The sequence below is a fragment of the Pleurodeles waltl genome, chromosome 7, assembly GCF_031143425.1.
Source record: "Pleurodeles waltl isolate 20211129_DDA chromosome 7, aPleWal1.hap1.20221129, whole genome shotgun sequence".
Lineage (NCBI taxonomy): Eukaryota > Metazoa > Chordata > Amphibia > Caudata > Salamandridae > Pleurodeles > Pleurodeles waltl.
In genome coordinates, this window is record NC_090446.1 from 994,904,276 (window position 1) to 994,924,031 (window position 19,756).

At 42.2% G+C, this 19,756-nt stretch overlaps 1 protein-coding gene across 2 annotated transcripts in view; it reads left to right on the plus strand.

Annotated features, from left to right (window-relative positions):
• VCF1 (VCP nuclear cofactor family member 1) overlaps nt 1-19,294 on the plus strand; it is a 66,907-nt gene extending 47,613 nt beyond the window's left edge. For both annotated transcript variants that reach the window (XM_069199818.1, XM_069199819.1), the window contains exon 3: nt 18,078-19,294. In XM_069199818.1, coding sequence (XP_069055919.1) covers nt 18,078-18,305 — 228 coding nt within the window. In that variant the 3' untranslated portion in view covers nt 18,306-19,294. The remainder of the gene's footprint in view (nt 1-18,077) is intronic.
• The last annotated feature ends 462 nt before the right edge of the window (nt 19,295-19,756 follow it).

Sequence of the window (19,756 nt, forward strand, 5' to 3'; positions counted from 1 at the left end):
TGGGGTATATGTGAGGTGGTGGAGTGATGGGGTGAGTGTAGGGGTAGGAGTTTGTGATGGAATGCAGGTAGGGTGGGGGATATAGTAGTAAAGATTTGACTTACCAGAGTCTAGGCCTCCTGCTACTCCTGCCAGGCCCTCGGGATGCATGATCGCCAAAACTTACTCCTCCCATGTTGTTAGTTGTGGTGGAGGAGGTGGGGGTTCACAGCCAGTCCTCTGTACAGCTACCTGCTGTCTTGCAACCACGGAACGCACCTTCCCCCGTAGGTCGTTCTACCTCTTCCTGATGTCATCCCTTGTTCTTGGGTGCTGTCCCACGGCGTTGACCCTGTCCACGACGCTCTGCCATAGCTCCATCTTCCTTGCAATGGATGTCTGTTGCATCTGTGATCCGAATAGCTGTGGCTCTACCCTGATGATGTCCTCCACCATGACCCTTAGCTCCTCCTCAGAGACCTGGGGTGTCTTTGTGGTGCCATGGGTGTAGTTTGAGTGGTGTGTGGGGTGATGTGTTGGGGTGTGTGCTGTGAGGTGCGTCGATGATGTATGGGTGATGGTGTTATGTGGCTCAGATTCAGTGGGTGCTCCTGGCTTGTCTGTCTCTGTTGGCATTATTTGTTTTGTTGTAAGGGGTTGTGGGTGTGTGTTTTTAAATTGGATTGGGTGTGTAGGTGTGGTATGTGTATGTGTGTCAGGTCTGTGTAGTTTGAATTGTCCAATGTGGTGTAGTTTTGTTAGTGTGTGTGTGTATTTTGAGCGCGGCGGTATGTACCGCCAATGGTTTACCGCGGTTGAATATCCGCCGCGGTGATTCGTGGGTCATGATGCTGTTGGCTAATTTCTGTTGGTGTAACGGAGTGGGTTTTGCTACCGCCAGTTTATCACTGACCATTGGCTGGTGGACTTCTGTGGGTGTCTGTACAGTGGCGGATTACTCTGTGTGAGTCATAATACCCATAACGGTATACTGCTGCGGTCACAGTATGTTGGCAGCCGTCAGCACGGCGGTAGGTGGCATTTACCGCCAATGTTGTAATGAGGGCCAATATAGTTTTATCAGTAAAGCTGCAATTTTAGTGGGAAGGTTTTTGAACATTTCTTGGAAATTTACTGTCTGTAAATTACAGTGCACTACCTACCACATCATGCTTTAGTAATATATTTATTAAAAGTGAGTGTGTAAACATAAACTGAGAAACACTCTTGCCCTGATGGCAAAGCTATTAGTAAACTAAGAGGCAAGTCATGCATGGGTCATGTGTACCTTATATGTGGGCTAGATTTACTATACATGGAGCAAACATTTATTTACTGTATTCAATCAAACAAAAGAGGATTTTTTTTTTTTTTACAGCAGAAATGCTGAACTCTCATATTTGAAGGTGCAGTCATATGTGAGAATGAAGAAAAGGTGACTGTAAAATACAATATTTGCCTAGGATCACACAATTTGAGACCCGTTTCCGGGTCAAGTACATTACAGTTAGGTTGAGTAGATTATTCAAGCTACTCTACCTGCAGGTCTAGTAACATTTTAAAGATTTTTCGAGGCCTGATAATTATGGGGAAAAAGCAGCTGCTGTACATCACATAATTCCAGCGGGCATGGTCATAGCCAACTACAATTCACAGCTTAGACTATCATGGTCAGTGAAATGAAGTTGCAGACAAGTTAGGAGTAAACAAAACCTGGCTAATTCAGCCCATATTGCTAGGTTGATTGTTGATCCCTATGTCTTGCTAGGGTGACTTTGGCTGCAAATTAAAAGGCAAGATTTGCCAAACACGAACAAAAAAACAAGAAAAAAAAAGTCCCCAAAGAATGATGATACTGTAGTTAGTCCCTGCCTTGTTGGAAGGAACAATAGAGAAAAGGAGGGACAAAGAGGCAAGGCTGACCACTAGTAAACAAGGATTTTTAAAGGAGACGGAAACAAACATATGAAATGCAGAGGGAATGGCTTTAAGCCCACAGTGATGTATATTAAAGTATACACGAGGTTGTACACTTATGCTCAAACAAAAAAAGGTCAAATCAATAAATAAGACCAACCCAGTCATGTTCAAAAAAGTTAGCAGCATTGCTTACCTGCTCTCACACTCCCTATCAAAGTTTAAATGTTACATTCTTTACTCTCCAGATTCACAAATAAGGATGATTCACCACTGAATCTATCTTAGGATCCATTCCCTAGAGGGAGTTTTCCTAAAGCTCTAGACCAGGCTACTTCAACCAGTAGCTCTTGAGCTGCAATTGGCTCTCCGGCTGCATTTAGGTAGCTTTCTCATGTGCAGCCCAGCTACTAAACTGGAAGTTTTTGCTTCGTTTAATTAATATGTGAATACCAAAATGGAGAGAGTTTTTATTCCATAGCAAGTGTGTATTCCTGACAACGGTGCCTCATGCACTGAGGTGATCATGGCTAGCAACCTTACACATGGTGGCCACTAACGCCATTTTGTCTGATATGGTCTGTATTGCAACACTAATATTAGTAGCATTGGATGATTTTCATTGAAGATAAGTATATCTTACTTCAGAAAAGGTGGGAGACCATCTAGGCCGAGTGACACAGGAGCTTCTTAAGTGCTGTGCTCTCCAAGTGTGGACATCAGTCTTTGCCACATGAACTGCAGCATCACAATTGCACTCCCCATGCAAAATTGAAACAAAAAATAAATGTGAGGACTGACCGCTGTTCTAGAAGAGCAGAATTGATTCTCGGACACGTAGTGTCACCCAGAAGAGACAACTGTAATCTGTGTTGCCAGTTGCCAAATTTCCTATCATCCACACAGGCAATTCTTTTTTGAGGAGCCTCCCCACACCCACTGTTGCCACATTAACAGAGGCAAACAAAGTCTGTTACTGGTTCCACTTGAACCTAAGGTTATAGGGCCATACAAGTTAATTGTTTTGACTGTCATCTATTTATTCAGTTTTGAGGACTAGTCTGCACTAGCCTGTTGAGCTACTGCCTGTGACTTCACTGCCTCCTTTGTGTACTTCATCATTAGGACCCTCCAACTCAGTCAGTGCTGTCCGTTTTAGTGCTACAGAGCACACATGTATCCATACCAGGATTGCTCAACTGAACTAAAGGCCTATAAAAGAAAAAAAAAAAGCCTTGGCGCCACATTGAAAATAGTAGTGCATTGTCAAAGTATGATGCACTTTATCCTGAGCATTAATAGGAAAGATTGCTTGTTCTCTAGCCAAGGAACGCCCTGATAAGTCATATCATAGGAACTGAGAACCAAGTCTGGAACCAGTTTGAGGTTTCAAAATAAGTTTCTCGTTTGTTCTGAAGACCGTGCATCCTCTATCCTGAATGTAATTCCTGTACCCAAATGCTGGGACGGTGAGTTAAACTGACTTGATCGAAGTTAGTTTTGGACAGGACTGTGTCATAATGCCCATAATGCAGCTCCTCTGCAGTACTTTCCTGGTGAACATGAAGAAATCAATAATATGTTCGATGGCATGTGTAGCTGCATATACACATGCTATGCATTACTTCTGCCATCTAGTGTTGGGCTCGGAGTGTTCCAAGTTGTATTTCTTCAAAGAAGTCTTTTCGGAGTCACGGGATCATGTGACTCCTCTCGGTCATACTGCACATGGGCATCGACTCCATTGTTAGATTTTCTTTCCACTGTCGTGTTCAGACTTGTTTTCTCTCGGTCCAAGATTTCGATTCGGAAACCTTAGATAACTTTCTTTGACCGTCGATATTGTTTTGATCGTGTTTTTCACTTATAGTCGAACCGATAGTACTGCCGAAAACCACATTTCGCCCTTCGGGGCGCGGGCGCCCAACTCAGGCCTGTTCGGGCATACCACATCAAAGCCTGATGGATCGGACTTCATTTCGATTTTGTCTACAATGCCATGCAAAATTTCCATACACTGACCAACACCTTCTAAGTAATGTGTCTCTCCCTCCCAATCACTGAGAAGAGGACTGTGAGGCCTGTCGATCTTTTCGATCCAGAAAGACTCAACGCGACCTGAGAGCCAGAAACTGGAAATGGCGTCAAAGACTACCAAGTTTATCAACACCATGGAGGAAGAACAGGCGCAAACGGCAGTTTCCATCCGAGACACCGACTCCGGAGAAGACTCGGAGGAAGATAGACTCATCACTGCCGGTCAGCACGTGAGTGCGACTGCCCGTACGCCCACTCCAAAAAAGTTCTCGAAGGCCTTGGGTGCACCACTGCCAGAGAGCCATGGTTCGACCTGCAAAAAACTACTCGTCGACTAACCTTCAGGTTCGGTGCTGAAAAAGTCTAGCAGTCAAAAAGTCGACAGTGGGACCGTTACCTTCAACATCTAAATCAGACCATAAGTTACTATCAATTGAAGGAGTTAGGGGTATCCTGTAGGTAGTCATCTAAAGAGCCAGAAAGGATCTCCCTCGTGCAAACTGTGAAGCCCGGGTGTGAATATTAGATGCCGTAGGTGGTCCATCTAGTGAGAGCGATGTGGGGAGAGATAAGGGTAAACAAGCAGTGGTGCAGGTCTGAAATCTGCCCAGCCCATTGAGTTTCATTGTCAAGAAGAAAAGGAGCAGCACCACCTTAGAAACTGAGGTATAGAGACAGCACCACTAAAGAAAAAAGTTAGCAACTGTTTGGTACCAGGTTCAGCCCTGCTCTAACAATGGTGACAATTATCTGGATGGTGCGGATGAAGATTTTGTCAGTCATGTGTTTGGAATTGCGGAACATGAATTTACCAGCTTGTTGTGGGGTAATAATAATTTGGTGTGTTCCTTTATAAGGAGATGCAGAGACGAGGTAGGTAGATCATCACAAAGGGGATGGTAACTAGTTACAATTTCCACTTTATGGGTGCAGACTTCCTACGCACCACTTGGACTGCAGTGGTAAAGTCTGGATATATGGCCACCATGTTGCTATCAAACTGCAGATTATGCTTTTCCCTTGCTAGGCGGTGGGCAGTATCCAAATCACGATAGTTCAGGAGTCTGGCGGGGCGCAAGTTATCTTACGGCATGAGTTATAGTTACTTTAGATAATTATAACAGGTGAATTTCTATGGTGTGGTACTTTTAAAATGTGAGCCTAACTATAACGTCCCTGTAACCTAGTGGGGGCTGGGATAAAGGAGGTCGAAAAAGTTGTGTTTCCCATGCTAATTTTCATAGGACCTTTGAACACGACTACAGCATGAACCACTAGACGGATTTACAACAAATTTGACAGAAAGCTAACTTTCAGTACACAGATTACACCTTTGTTTATTTGGTGTAAATCCGTTGAATAGTTTTTGAGAAATTAAAGGGAAAATACATTCCTATATCTCTGACCTCAACAACTGCATAAACAATGATGAGTTCATGCATGGAATTGCAGAGCTCTGATTGGCTGCCAGAAATGCAACACTTCAACATATTGCATCACTTATGACATGCTAACATGTAAAAAAGAGTGACAATGTGGGTTGGAAGCTTGTTGAGGAGTGGGTGCATGGCCTGGCTGAATGCCTAACCTGTTGGGTATTCCAGGCATCACGTGGCAGAAAATGTAAGCATATATGGTGGACTGGGCACACTGCCTGGCCGAAGGCTAGGCTCTAAGGCTTATCCTCGCTGCGTTACCCTAAAGGCTGTGTGCAGCAGGGTATTGCCGTGCATTCTGGTTTGGCGGGCGCTGGTTGGGGGGGAAGGGAGGGGCGGAGATTCACAATGCATGGTGGGTTGGGCACAGGGCCTGGCTGAAGGAGCATGGAGCTGGTGTTAACTGCACACAGGGTGTTGGGCGCAGGGCTGGTTGTATTTGTTTTAGTATGTGTGCTAGGATGTGCATTTTAACTGAACTCCATTATATCATGTTATGTATTTTAATTGAGGACTGCAGTTATACTTTAAACCAATCTGTATGTCTGACATCTGTGGCCTTCTAGTTTATTTTCAGTGCTCTTATAAGCTGTATATTTGTGAACAAATTCAATATTTATGTCCTGTTTTTATGGCTTTCTTGTGTGTTTTTAGTTCTCTTGTAGGTCGTGCTGCTACACACATTTCACTTAACAGTATATTCCTAATTGAATTTCTGCTATATACCTCTATTTCCTGCCCTATCTGTCTTCCTATCTTTGCAGATCTATCTACCTGTCTATCTTTGCAAATCTGTCGATCTGTCTATCTATCTAACCGTATGTATCCGTCTTTGCAAGCCTCTCTCTCTGTCTTGATAAGCTTCCTATCTGTCCTGGCAAGCTTCCCTATCTGTATGTCTTTTCAAGACTAACTAGCTAGTTTTACAGTGTCTAAATTTTTAAAACGTTTGATAAAACCTTTGGTTTTTCTAAACTGGTATGTATAACACAGTTACATTTAGCGATTTTCAGCCACACTTCATCCATTAGTATTCTGTTGTCATTTACATTTTTCATCCAGCTACCACAACGTGCATCATATGGTAATTGGTTAGCACACTTTAACCACTGGGTGAGCTGACTTCAGGTCGAGAGACATAAAGATGCTCTTTCACAAGGATCACATGAACACACAAAGCAGTTACCTTCTCTGTCAGGGGCTACTACGGTGATGTGTGGTGCTTTTTGAAACCAGCAAAATATTGTTGCCTTTAGCCAATGATAGCTTTATCTAGTTGCTTACCCAATAATAAAGTTTTGCACCAACCATGACAAAACAAAGCCAGAACTGCAAAAGCAGAAGGTTGGTGGCCTGTTGGCTTTGCTAATGCTTGTTTGTTTTGCTGTTAACATTGGCGTTGGTTGACAAATCATCACAAACTTTTGGCCAAGAAATGTGGTGTCCTAAAACATGTTAATTCCTATAGGTTATTTTAGGAAGTAATACAGGAAAAACATCTGAATCAAATTGCACCAAATTTGAAAAAACATTACAACTTTACTCAGAAAGCTTGCTGTTCTTTATTTGCTATAAATCCGTTCAGCCTTTTCAGAGAAACCTCTATTGAAAGAGGTGGACAGGGTAGTTCAGAAGGGGCTAAAATTATATTGATATCTGGGCAGTTGGTCCCATCCAATGTAAGAAATTGGGTTATTAGTTGTGAATGATCTGGGTCCTGAGCAAATATCTGGTAAGTGGGAACCAAGTACCTCATTGTTGCACTTGACTCTTTCATGGTAGTGAAGCAGAGCAGTCTAAGGCCAACTCAAGGGAGGTGGCATGGGCTAGTATACTCCATCCACTGGCATGCAGTAACAGCAATCAATAAATGGTTTTTCATTCAGTAAAGTACATTTATTACACACACATTACTAAATGCTATGCAATACATTTGAAATGCATACATACGTTAGATAGAACGTTCTTTGGTGACATCCTCATATCATGTTACACTTCCAATGGGTCCTGAACCCCCTAATAACAATATCCCCAACTATAACAGATGCAATATCACAATATAAGGAGATGTCATTTTAAATAAGGCAGTCCTACTGGCTTTCTCGGGGTGTTTTCACATTAATAATTTGTCACCTGTCATGAGGTCACCATTAAAATCATTGAAGACAATAAAGACATTCAAAGGTTATCAGCAAAGTATTTGCATACAAAGAAACTGCAAACCTGTCCGGCTTTCTTTTTTATACTCCTCGGCCACATAATGCAACCATAGGCAATTGATCCAGTCGGGCCATCAGAGGAGTGTCGCCAATGGAGACAAAGTAGTTTCCGTCACTGGCATGCTGAAAGTTCACCCAACTCTAAATGAAGCGGGTGGATCTTCAGTTTGGCAGAGAGGGTGCTCTGTCTCCATTGAGGTGGAGTACCGTCGTTGCCAAACTCTAAATCAGCCCCTAAGGTTTAGAGCAACAGAGCATGGCCAGTAGAAGGGGAGCAGAAACGAAGATAACGAGAGAGAGACAAAAACATGCAGAGAGACAGCTAGAGATGGAGAGACCGATGAAAAGAGACAGAGTGGTAGCAGTAAATAGACAGACATGAACAGAGACATGTAGAATGAAAGTGCACGTAGTGAGTTCAGTGAACCTCCCTCTCCTTTTCTTTCCCTTGCATTCTTTATTTCATGCATCTCGATCATCTCTGTGCTTCTGCCCCTCTTGTCTTTCCTCTCCCTTTCTTCCTCTCTCTGCTTTTTTTCTCTCTAACTACACCCCTCTACATCTCTGTGGTTATCATTCTGTATTTGCCTGTCTTTCTCTGACCTTCCTTTACTGTTTCTCACCGTCTTGGTTTCTCTTTTGAAGTTTTCTCTCTTTCTCAATCTCTCCATGTCATTATCTCTGCCTCTTTTTCTCTTTTTCTCTCTTTCTCTCTCTCTTTCTCTGACTCTTGCTGTCTTTCTCTTTCTGTGCATATTCATTTCTCTCACATGCCTTTACCTATCTGTCTTTATTTCTCCTCCCTGTCTCCATGTCAATCTGTCCTTATCTTTGTTTTGTTTGTTTCTCTCCCTCTCTTACTTTCTCTCTTTCTCCCCATCTCTCCCTTTCCTAGGGAGTTCTTATTATGTTGGACAAATTACAAAAACGTTTGGTACTCTGCTCCTTATTTTCGCAGCCTGTTTTACAAATTGAAATGCTTCAGCAGAGAACATAGTTGATTAGGCTTGGCTGTTCTTAATAGTGGCTGGTGTGTCTAGTGGTGTGTAGTTCATATCTGCAGGGGCGGGGTCTTTTTTTTTTTTTTTTTTTAAATATTGCATTCTGACCTCAATTCCGTGGGGACACTAGACACTTCACTCTCAAGTATGCTGTTCTGTATTTACAAATGTTGCATGTAAGTCATTCCCTTCCCTCCAATATCACACTAGATCTCACCATTTCTGCTTTCTCGCATATTCCACATACCAGACCTCTATGCCCCATTTTCTCCTGTTTCCTCCCAGATCTTTCTATTTTCTCATTCGCCTTCCTTCATTTGACAGGCTCCCTGTGTTTTTCGTCCCTCATATTAAAGTCTCCAAACTTTTCATGCTCTATTTTTTCCATACTGTTCCTTCTACCTTTCTCATCCTCATATGGCCAAGTCTCCATCCCTTGCATCCTGCCCTTCCCTGCGTTTTTAGGGCACATTAGCTTCAGTGTGAGACCCTTATGTCAAATCTACAAAATATCTCGATGTTCAGCTTTTGAGGGGGACTGAGATACATTTGCCCCTTTTACCGAATGTAAACGCCTGAGGCCGCTGTAGACATGGACAGAAATAATTATTTGTGAATGTACATTTACTAGAAGAACACGAACACATTTAAATTTATTACACACTTTAAAGTTACACGTTGCTTCCTTACAAATCGATGGGAGATGGAAGCTACGATCGGCCAGCCTCTGATTGTACGCTTTAGCCCCATGCTTGTGGCTGTCATGTGTGTGCTTTGCGGCAGGGCCCAGTCTGCAGCCTAAACTAACTTCAGGAGATTCCGACCCAGTGGCATCTTCACGTGCAAATGACCCTTTTGTCATGCGCTGGTGTGTATTCGCAGGTAGATAGCTTCCCAATCCGAAGGCCTGCCTTGAACTTCCTCTCAAGGCAGATAATATTAACATCTCCAGTGATGGACCGAAGAAAGGGTTTCGTGTACAGGACAGAACTAAACAAAAAGAAAACGACGTACATGCTTTAACTAGTTTGCAATTGCAATGTGAAGAATGATTCCTTCTTTGTTAGGAAATTCTTCCGTGATGTGCGTTCACGTTTTTATATTACACAAAGTATTCTAAATGCAAGGATTTATTTACAGACTCTTCTGAAACCGATAATTATTTCAAGAAGGCACTCGTAGTTTAAAGTAATACCATACAAATGATTTTTTTTTAATTTTTTTTTTTTATAAAGATTCATGGCTTTCCTGTCAAGGGTTCTCCTATTTAAAGTCTTGTAATAAAATGGTAGTCTGTCTTAATGGAAACCGGTTGACTCGGAGGCTCTGCGGGGTGAGCACAGGTTAAGCCCAAATTTTAAACATGTTTTACAACATATATGGGATGTGCAGAATAACATAAGTGCACATTTTATTACAACATTTAGGTTTTCTACAGCGTGCAATATATTTGTTAATATTACTGTTTTACTATGGGAGGTAGAAACAATATTTGCTGAAAAAAATGCATTTTCTATATGCATTATAACCTGTCACAAAAACAGAATTGCTATTAAGTATTTGTCAGTTTACCTTAATTTTATAATATGCTCATTTTTGTTTTCTTTCCCTTTATATGGTACATCATTTGATAAATTCTCACATTTTTGCAGTCCAGAGAGGAGCTCATCCACCTTTCCTGCCTAATTCTAAACTGATGGATGAACGCCTTTCTGGACAGGAAAAGTGTCATAGGAGGCGCTCACAAATCAGTTGTAAAAAAAACCCTGACTGTTCCTTAAAACACGTTTTGCCAATCCCTTATATATTATTTTTAGAATAAATACAGCACAATACAATTGTGTTTTGCAACCAACATCCTATTTTAATTCCTCAGCAAAGAAAAGCTTTATGACTGAAATGGGTTGCTTAACAATCTGTTAAAAGTTGTGAAATAGTGGTAAATGTAATTGCAGTTTGTGGTTGGGAACAGAGAGAAAATAAAATTGACTATGTGATTGATACATGTATCTCTTTCACTGAACTCCTTTCCACTGTAGGTCTGCCGCCTGGACACCAGAAAAACTTTAATTGCAAAATGTAACAAAATACCTATTTTTTGTGTATAATCACCCTCAAAGTTAGAACTGATGCTCATGCCTGCATTCGAACCCCTTAAAAAATTTATGTTAAATTGACTAGCCCCAGTTGGCCTAAGCTAACCTACTTACAGTTCCCTGGCATATGGTACCAGTGGGATTCAAGGTATGTAGGTTATAGAGTCCACCAAGGACTACAGCACTGATTATGCCACCATGAGTGTGACAAGGTACAAAATGACTCCCAGCCTGCCACCAGAGCCTAGAAGGGCTGTTTTAAAACTGCGAGTTCGACCTTGCTATTTAAACAAATGGCAAAGCCCTGAAATCCTTTAATAACATATATACGCTCCCCCTAAGGCAGGGAGCAGTATATTATTAAGTGGGGGGTGTACTTTTATATGTCCAAACGGTAAAACTTCCAAATTGTTTTTTTACTGTGGAAAACTTGTTACCCCCATTGGCTATTACAGAGTTACAGGCTATCTCAACCCTGAAATTCTGAATGGGGCTACTAAAATAGGGACTTCAAAGTATCAAACGAATCATGACATTAACCCCAACTTAATGCCCAATTCGGATTTAATGTCAGTTTAAGGAAAATCAACTTTTAGAATGTTACCACTCTGCTGCCATGACACTTTACACCACTCCACTCTTTGCCTCTACATCCACTCTAACACTGTACAACACTTCTCCACTCCAATCTATGCCACTTTATTCTATGCCACTCCTCTGTACTCTACAACACAACACACCACTCCACGCTACTCTGTCACCCTGACACGCTACACCTTTCCATGACACTCCATTCCACGACACTCCACAGCACTCCACTCTACTTCAAAACACTCCTTTCTACTCTGTGCCACATCACTCCACTCTGTGCCACTCCACTGCACTCTGTGCCACTGCACTCTACTCCACAACACTCCATTCTGTCACACTCCACTCGACAACACTCTGCACCACTCCACAATCCTCCGCTCCACTCTCTGCCCCACCACTCTATACCATTCTACTCTACTACACTCTACTACACTCTACTCCATGACACTCCTTTGTACTCTACTCTACAACACTGCTCTATATCCCCTTGACACCACTCCACTGCCCTCTACTCCACTCCACTCTATTCAATTGCACGCCACTCTATGCCACTCCACACCATTCTACTCTACACCACTCTTCTCCATTCTGCTTTACTCCACTGCACTCTACAACACTCCACGACACTCCATTGTATTCCACTTCACAATACTCTACACTTCACAACACTTCTCTACACCCCTCTACTCCACTCTATTCAACTGCACGCCACTCCACTTTGACACTTTACTCCACTGTATGCCACTCCCCTCTGTGACAATCCACACTGCTCTTGTCAAAGCCATTAACCTTTAGCCATGCTGAACAACCACCACACTGGTGTGCAACATAGCTAAAACACAGTGGCAAAGCTAATAGCTCTTGCATATGCGAAACATATTGGCTTTGCCAATTCTTAAGATTGTTCTTCATCGACCCTTGGGAATGTCAACAAAATGTTTTAATTTGGAAAGTTTTAGAAATAGTTTTTACATTAAGCAGTTCAAATGTTTAAAAGTACTTGCATAGTATGGTGTTATTTGAATATCTTGTCTAAACAATTCACTGTTATTATAAGAGCATGCATTTTCTGTTAAAAATAAACACCCCCATGCTCTGGGCATAACATTGCTTCAGTCCCCTGCCTGTGAGAATGGAGCCCTTACGGCAATACAGTGCTAGGCCCTCATCATGACATTGCCGCCCGCCAATGTCATTCCGCCATCAGGGCATACAGGCAGGCTGAACCCCGCTGGTCCTAATTTGAGTTTCCAGCTGGGCCGGCGGGCAGAAACAGGGTTTCCACCTGTATTGCAGCTGGCTCCTAATGGAGCCAGTGACAATGTTGCGGTGCAACGGGTGCAGCAGCACCCATTGTGCCTTCCACTGCCTGTAATTCAGGCAGTGGAATGCGTGATGGGGCTGTGTATGGGGGCCCCTTCACTGACCATGCCAAGTGCATAGGCAGTGCAAGCCCCCAAAACCTCCCCTCCCAACGTCCTCCATTCCGCCAGCCTTTCTATGGCGGTGTGAACCAACATGGACAGGCTGGCATATGGGGACTCGTAATCCCCAGTGCAGCCCTGCTTGCATTGCTGCCCTTGTAGATGGCTACCACCGGGACCGCAAGGCTGCAGGCACCCTGGCGGTGTCGGCGGTTGGACCGTTGCGGCTCCACCACGGTCATAATGTGGCAGGCTGGTAACTGCCAGGGTCGTAGTGACCCCCCCCCCCCCCTCCAGTCTCACTCATCTAGCCATTACATTAAAAAAAAAACATATTACATGGTGCATATTAATATTTAAACAAGGGCAAGGCAATATATAGACTCTGTATTTCTGGTACAGGCATTCAAATGTAACAATATACATTGATGACTCTAAACATATTGGATTGTTTTTTGTCAACTACCCTGTATTTTATCACATTGTATTGCACCATCATTCTTTAATTGTAGTAAAAGATCAATGGAAATAGTGAAGTATTCTGGAATTTGAAACTGACCCAAATTGCTTTTACAATATTTATAAAACCACCAACAATATTTAGATCCAGCAAGTCTAAATTCAATGGCTTCATGTCAAAGTTTTATTAAATAGAGAAATGGTTAATTTGAATGAAAATATTTGGATAGCCACAGAAATATGTAGCTTTTACTTTGAAATGTCTGTTCTTTTTGCTGCTAGTTTGTCTTTCTGATGAGCAAAGTGTGTTTAACCCCTTCGCTGCCAGGCCTTTTCCCCCTCAGGTGCCAAGCCTTTTTCAGCTATTTGGGGCAGTTCGCGCTTAGGCCCTCATTACTTTTTGTCCACATAAGCTACCCACACCAAATTTGCGTCCTTTTTTTCCCAACATCCTAGGGATTCTAGAGGTACCCAGACTTTGTGGGTTTCTCTGTAGGAGACCAAGAAATTAGCCAAAATACAGTGAAAATTGTGTTTTTCTCAAAATAAATGGGGGAAAGGGCTGCAGAAGAAGGCTTGTGTTTTTTCCCCTGAAAATGGCATCAACAAAGGGTTTGCGGTGCTACAATCACCAGCTACCCAGCTTTTAGGAACAGGCAGACTTGACTCCGAAAACCCAATTTTTCAAAAACATTTTGGCATTTTACTGGGACATACCCCATTTTTATGATTTTTTTGTGCTTTCAGCCTCCTTCCAGTCAGTGACAGAAATGGGTGTGAAACCAATGCTGGATCCCAGAAACCTAAACATTTCTGAAAAGTAGACATAATTCTGAATTCAGCAATGGGTAATTTGGGTAGATCCTACAAGGGTTTCCTACAGAAAATAACAACTGAAATAAAAAAATATTGGAATTGAGGTGAAAAAATAAAAACAGCCATTTTTCTCTACGTTTTACTCTGTAACTTTTTCCTGCAATGTCAGATTTTTTTTTTTAAAGCAATTTACCGTTACGTCTACTGGGCTCTTCTGGTTGCAGGGATATATAGGGCTTGTAGGTTCATCAAGAACCCTAGGTACCCAGAGCCAGTAAATGAGCTGTACTTTGCAATGGGTTTTCTTTCTATACCGGTTATACAGCAATTCATTTCCTGAAATATGAAGAGTGAAAAATAGTTATCAAGAAAACTTTTGTGTTTCCAAAATGAGCACATGATAAGATGTTGAGAAACAGTGGTTATTTGCACATCTCTGAATTCCGGGGTGCCCGTACTAGCATGGGAATTACAGGGCATTTCTCAATTACGCGTCTTTTTTACACACTGTCTTACATTTGGAAGGAAAAAATTAAGAGAAAGACAGGGGGCAATAACACTTGTTCTGCTATTCTGTGTTCCCCCAAGTCTCCAGAGAAAAATGGTACCTCACTTGCGTGGGTGGGCCTGATGCTCGCGACAGGAAACGCAACATGGACACATCACAAATGTTTACATTGAAATCTGATGTGTTTTTGCAAAGTGCCTAGATGTAGATTTTGGCCTCTAGCTCAGTCGGCACCTAGGGAAACCTAGCAAACATGCACATTTTTTAAAACTAGACACCTAGGGGAATCCAAGATGGGGTGACTTGTGGGGCTCTCACCAGGTTTTGTTACCCAGAATCCTTTGCAAACCTCAAAATTTGGCTAAAAAACACTTTCTCCTCACATTTCGGTGACAGAAAGTTCTGGAATTTGAGAGGAGCCACAAATTTCCTTCAACCCAGCGCTCACCCAAGTCTCCCGATAAAAATTATACCTCACTTGTGTGGGTAGGCCTAGTGCCCGCAACAGGAAATGCCCCAAAACACAACGTGGACATATCAAATGTTCCCAAAGAAAACAGGTGTTTTTTGCGAGGTGCCTATGTGTGGATTTTGGCCTCTAGCTCAGCTGGCACCTAGGGAAACCTAGCAAACCTGTGCAAATCTGGAATCTAGACACCTAGGGGAATCCAAGATGGGGTGACTTGGGGGGCTCTCACCAGGTTTTGTTACCCATAATCCTTTGCAAACCTCAATTTGGCCAAAAAAATACTTTTTCCTCATTTTGGTAACAGAAAGTTCTGGAATCTGAGAGGAGCCACACATTTTCTTCCACCCAGCGTTCCCCCAATTCTCCCGATAAAAATGATACCTCACTTGTGTGGGTAGGCCTTGTGCTCGCAACAGGAAATGCCCCAAAACACTATCAGGACACATCAAAATTATCAAATACAAAACGACTTGTTTTTGTGGGGGAGGCACCTGTGTTTTTGGTCCTGTGGTCAGGAGCCATCTAGGGAAACCTATCAAACCCAGACATTTCTGAAAACTAGACACCTGAGGGAGTCCAGGGAGGTGTGACTTGCATGGATCCCCCAATGATTTCTTACCCAGAATCCTCAGCAAACCTCAAATTTAGCTAAAAAATCAAATGTTTCCCACATTTCTGTGTGGGATCACTGCACTGGGACAGAATTCATACCACCCAATGTTCCCCTCAGTCTCCCAGTAAAAGTGATATCTCACTTGTGTAGATGGGCCAAGTGCCTGTGACAGGGAAGAGCCAAAAACATGTCGAAATTGAGGGGGAACCAAAGCGGGTCCAAAAGGGCAGTTTGGGGGGAAAAAAACATTTTTAGGCTGACGCGTGCAGCCGCATTTTTATCGGTATAGATGGGACCATGTTGGGTGGTAGGAATTTTGTGGATTCCTGCAGATTCCGGAAGGTTCCATCAAAAAAATGTGGGAATAATGTGTGATTTTCAGCAAACTTGGAGGTTTGCAGGGCATTGTGGGTAAGATAATGGTGTGGGGTGCATGTAAGGCACACCACCCTGGAATCAACCAGATGTTTAGTTTTCAGATGTGTTTGGGTCTTGGGGATTTTTCTACGTGGCAGTGTAAAAAAAGTGCAGCCCTCACCATTCCAAGTGGGATGATTTTGAGAGTTACTGAGCTCTCATGGCCCAAATGTAAAACCAGAACCCAAAATAATCAAATGTCTTCTTGCTTGCCGTGGGTTAAAATGTTTTATTAGGGAGGGCAGAGCTGAAAGACTGTTACCCCCTTCAGTTGGGGTGGGGGCATAACCAGGCCCATACTGGTTGGTAGCCACCACCCCACTTTTATTTTTTATTCTTTATTCCATGCCATCTAGTAGACTTTCTGCCCCCCTGAGGTGGATCGGGGGTAATTGCCCCATCTGGCCACTGGTGGGCAGAACAACTTTGACTTCATTTATTTGGGGTGGGGTATGGCCATACCTCCACCCTCTTATTTTGAAAACAAATCTTTCCTGGTCTCTTGTGGGCTTTCTGCCCCCTTGGGGGCAGATGGGCCTTCCAAAAGTAGGCACATCTGCCCCCAAGGGGGGCAGATATGGCCAACAGTAATGTGCCCACATGGGGCGCGACCCTTGCCCAAGGGGCAGCCCCCCCCCCCAAACAAAACACACATACACACAACCCAATCCCTGGTGTCTAGTGGTTTCTGCCCCCCCCACCCCCGCTCCCAGGGGCAGATCGGCCTAATTTTATTATATTATAGTATATAGTATTGCCATTAATCATAAGTGCATGATTTGTCCCCTTGTTGTACCAATTTCTGGTACTCTAGATACCCTCCAGTAGAAAATTGTCTTCGTCCTCTACTTCTTCCCCTTGGTGGTGAATTCTGCAAATTAATGTGTCAGAAGGCCTTACTAATCGGTCAGTTCGAGCCTTCTACTGTGACAGCCCACAATTGCCTAATGGTGGATGAGGGTACGAGAATAAACACCCTCTGTTGGTGTGGCACTGGCTTGGGACTCAGGCCTCAGAGGTTCACTAAGTATGCGAAGGCCTGCCTCATCCCCTTATGTTAACAAGCAGTGGTATCAAGGCTCACAGTTTTATGAGTTAGTTCATAACAATATCTTAATGGGGAGGGGTGAGAGGCTAGTTTAATAAAACATGGGACAGAGTAGAAGTGCTTCCATTAAAAATTGTTTATTGTTTGAATTACATATAAAACAATTGCTGCACTTTCAAGTTTTACTGAGATGAACATTATTCATGTTAACAAAACTAAATGCAATATATGTCTATACTGAAAAATGTGGATTAAAAAATATATATGTATGAAATGCAGCGGAGAACACCTAAGCAGGAAAATGGTGAAAATTACATCAATATGAACCCCACGAAACACAATTTTGTATTTAAAATCCAGCAATAAATGAAAAGGTGCAGTGTTAGTGACCAACCACAAGCCAGCAGTGAATGTGACATAAATGTTTGGCAGTAGCTAAATACACTTATGCAGGAAGACCGATACAGCTGGTGATGTTGCCTTGTGGCCTAGCAACTGTTTCCAGCTAAAAAAAAAAGTTACATACATTTTATTAGTGAGACTTTATGATTTCAAAATGGGTCGATCTCATTTGCATTTTGATATCCGTTTAACAAGTTGATCCTTGCCAAATTGGCTAATTTGTTCTATAACTTTTCTCTAACTTGATAAAATGCGGCAGTCTTGTCAGCGTAATACACTTTTAGAGTATACTTTAGCTTCGCTTTCTATGACATTAACATTATATCTGTATGTTACCTTTTGAAAAACCAGAAGTTCAAAATCCAGTTTCCTTTAAGGGGAAGTGAGTAGATTCTTTGTTTCTTGTTAAGAGACATCTGGTATTTTTGTAGATGTTTTGTCCTCGCCTACCCAGTTTAAAGAAAAGGGATTCACTTCCATTACATTCAGTATGTTTCTGCACGTTGTGCAGAGCAACTATCGTCTCGGTGGATGTTGCTGTTTGCTGTTAAAATATGCTTGTGCGTGTTACAGGTTTGAGCTTTACTGATAATGTTTGTGTAATTGGGCTTGTGACAGCTGTGTTCCTTTCCCTTCTTTTTTTAGTCCCCTGCAAGTGACAGCAGTCCTAGCAGCATTAACAGCCCAGACAAAGCAAGCGGTCCAGAAACCAGCTTTAACCAGAGCCAAGCAGGATGCAGCCCCAGCACACCGCAGGCTGTCTCTTTCCACGAGCCATCTGCACTAGGCCAAGGACCTTACTTCCACATCAACCAGATCTTGAAGGAGGCCCACTTCTGCAGCCTGCAGCATCGTGGCAGTCCTTCTACATGAGGAGCCAGAAGTTCCTTGCCTTCTGTGAAGGGACAGCACTGTTGATATGACCTTTCTACGTAAAATGTTAAAATTGCACAATCTATGCCTGTTGGCTTTCAATCAACATTTTAAAAAACAGGGTTAACAGGCAGTTTAACTGCACTATTGCTTTTTCAGTTGGCTTGAAGGAAATCTTTTATAACCATTATTTTGGGGTCCTGGGAAGGAATGAAGGCTCGTGTGCCTCATGTCCAGTGAACTTTGAAGAATAAGATTGTGTATTTAAGAAAATTTGATTGCGGCTAAAACACAGTCTGTAAATTTAGCTATTTAAGCGCTTATTTTAAAACGCAACTTCTCTAAAGAATTTTTTTTTTTTTTTTTTTAATAAACCTTTCTGGGGTGGGAGCTGTTTAAATAAATTCACTTTGTCTGAAAGGTTTCTAGGAATATTTTCCACTGTTTTTCGTCTTAAATGTACAGCCATTGGTAGGCTTTATCGAGAAGCAACATGCCCTATTGTAAATGGTGCTTAGCTCATACTTTTCAAAGACCATAATGACCTGGCTGTTTTTTCAAACAGCTATGCTATACTGACTCCTAAATTAAAGACGTTATATTAAAGTTCTGATGAAAAGCTTCAAAAAGTCAGGGAATGGGACTTCTAAGCTGACTTAACTACCTGCTCATGCAGTCATATGACATTACTAACTACACTACTGGTTGCATGACTGATGCCTAAGATATGCAGGGCACCGCCAACAACCTCTCGCTTTTTAAACTTAAATGTGAAACAGATTCTTTACACATTAAACTGTTGCACTATTTAGCTCTGCTCTGCTACTGTTCTTCCGCCCATTTCATCCCTTATGTGATCTGCAGATGATAAGAAGCAGGGATCAAAGAACGATTAGGAAAGGGAGGCCTCTCCATTTGTTGTTTTTTATTTCTTCAGTTCGACTGACAGGTATTTGCTAAAGGTAAATAAAAGAATGGCTTCATTTGTATACAGTTTTTATTTTTATTTTTTATTTTTATAAAGACAGTTTTTTGGAAAGATTAAAAAAAAGAAAGAGTTCGTATCTTAGGTAAAGTGAAAAAAAGGATAGCACGGAGCACAAGTAAGAAACCAGTATCTCAAGAAGGAGAGTTTAACAGATGGAAGAAAAGATGAAGGGTGGAGACGAAATGCGACTTTCTTTTAACAGTCAAATCCCCCAGTTGGGTAGGATATGTCCTAGTGTGCTTTGCACATCTCCTCTGTTGGTTCATCTAATTTTTTCATTGACCTTTTCTCACCAGTATTTTTGTCATTTCAGGATCTGTTACTATATTAGATACAGGTTTCATTTATCGAAGTCCAGATGCAAAATCTCGGCAACAATCTTTCGGGCCATAGCACATTTGATGATGGAGAATGTTATATACACACTTTTTGTATAGATCAACTTTGGCATTACTGGCTCAAC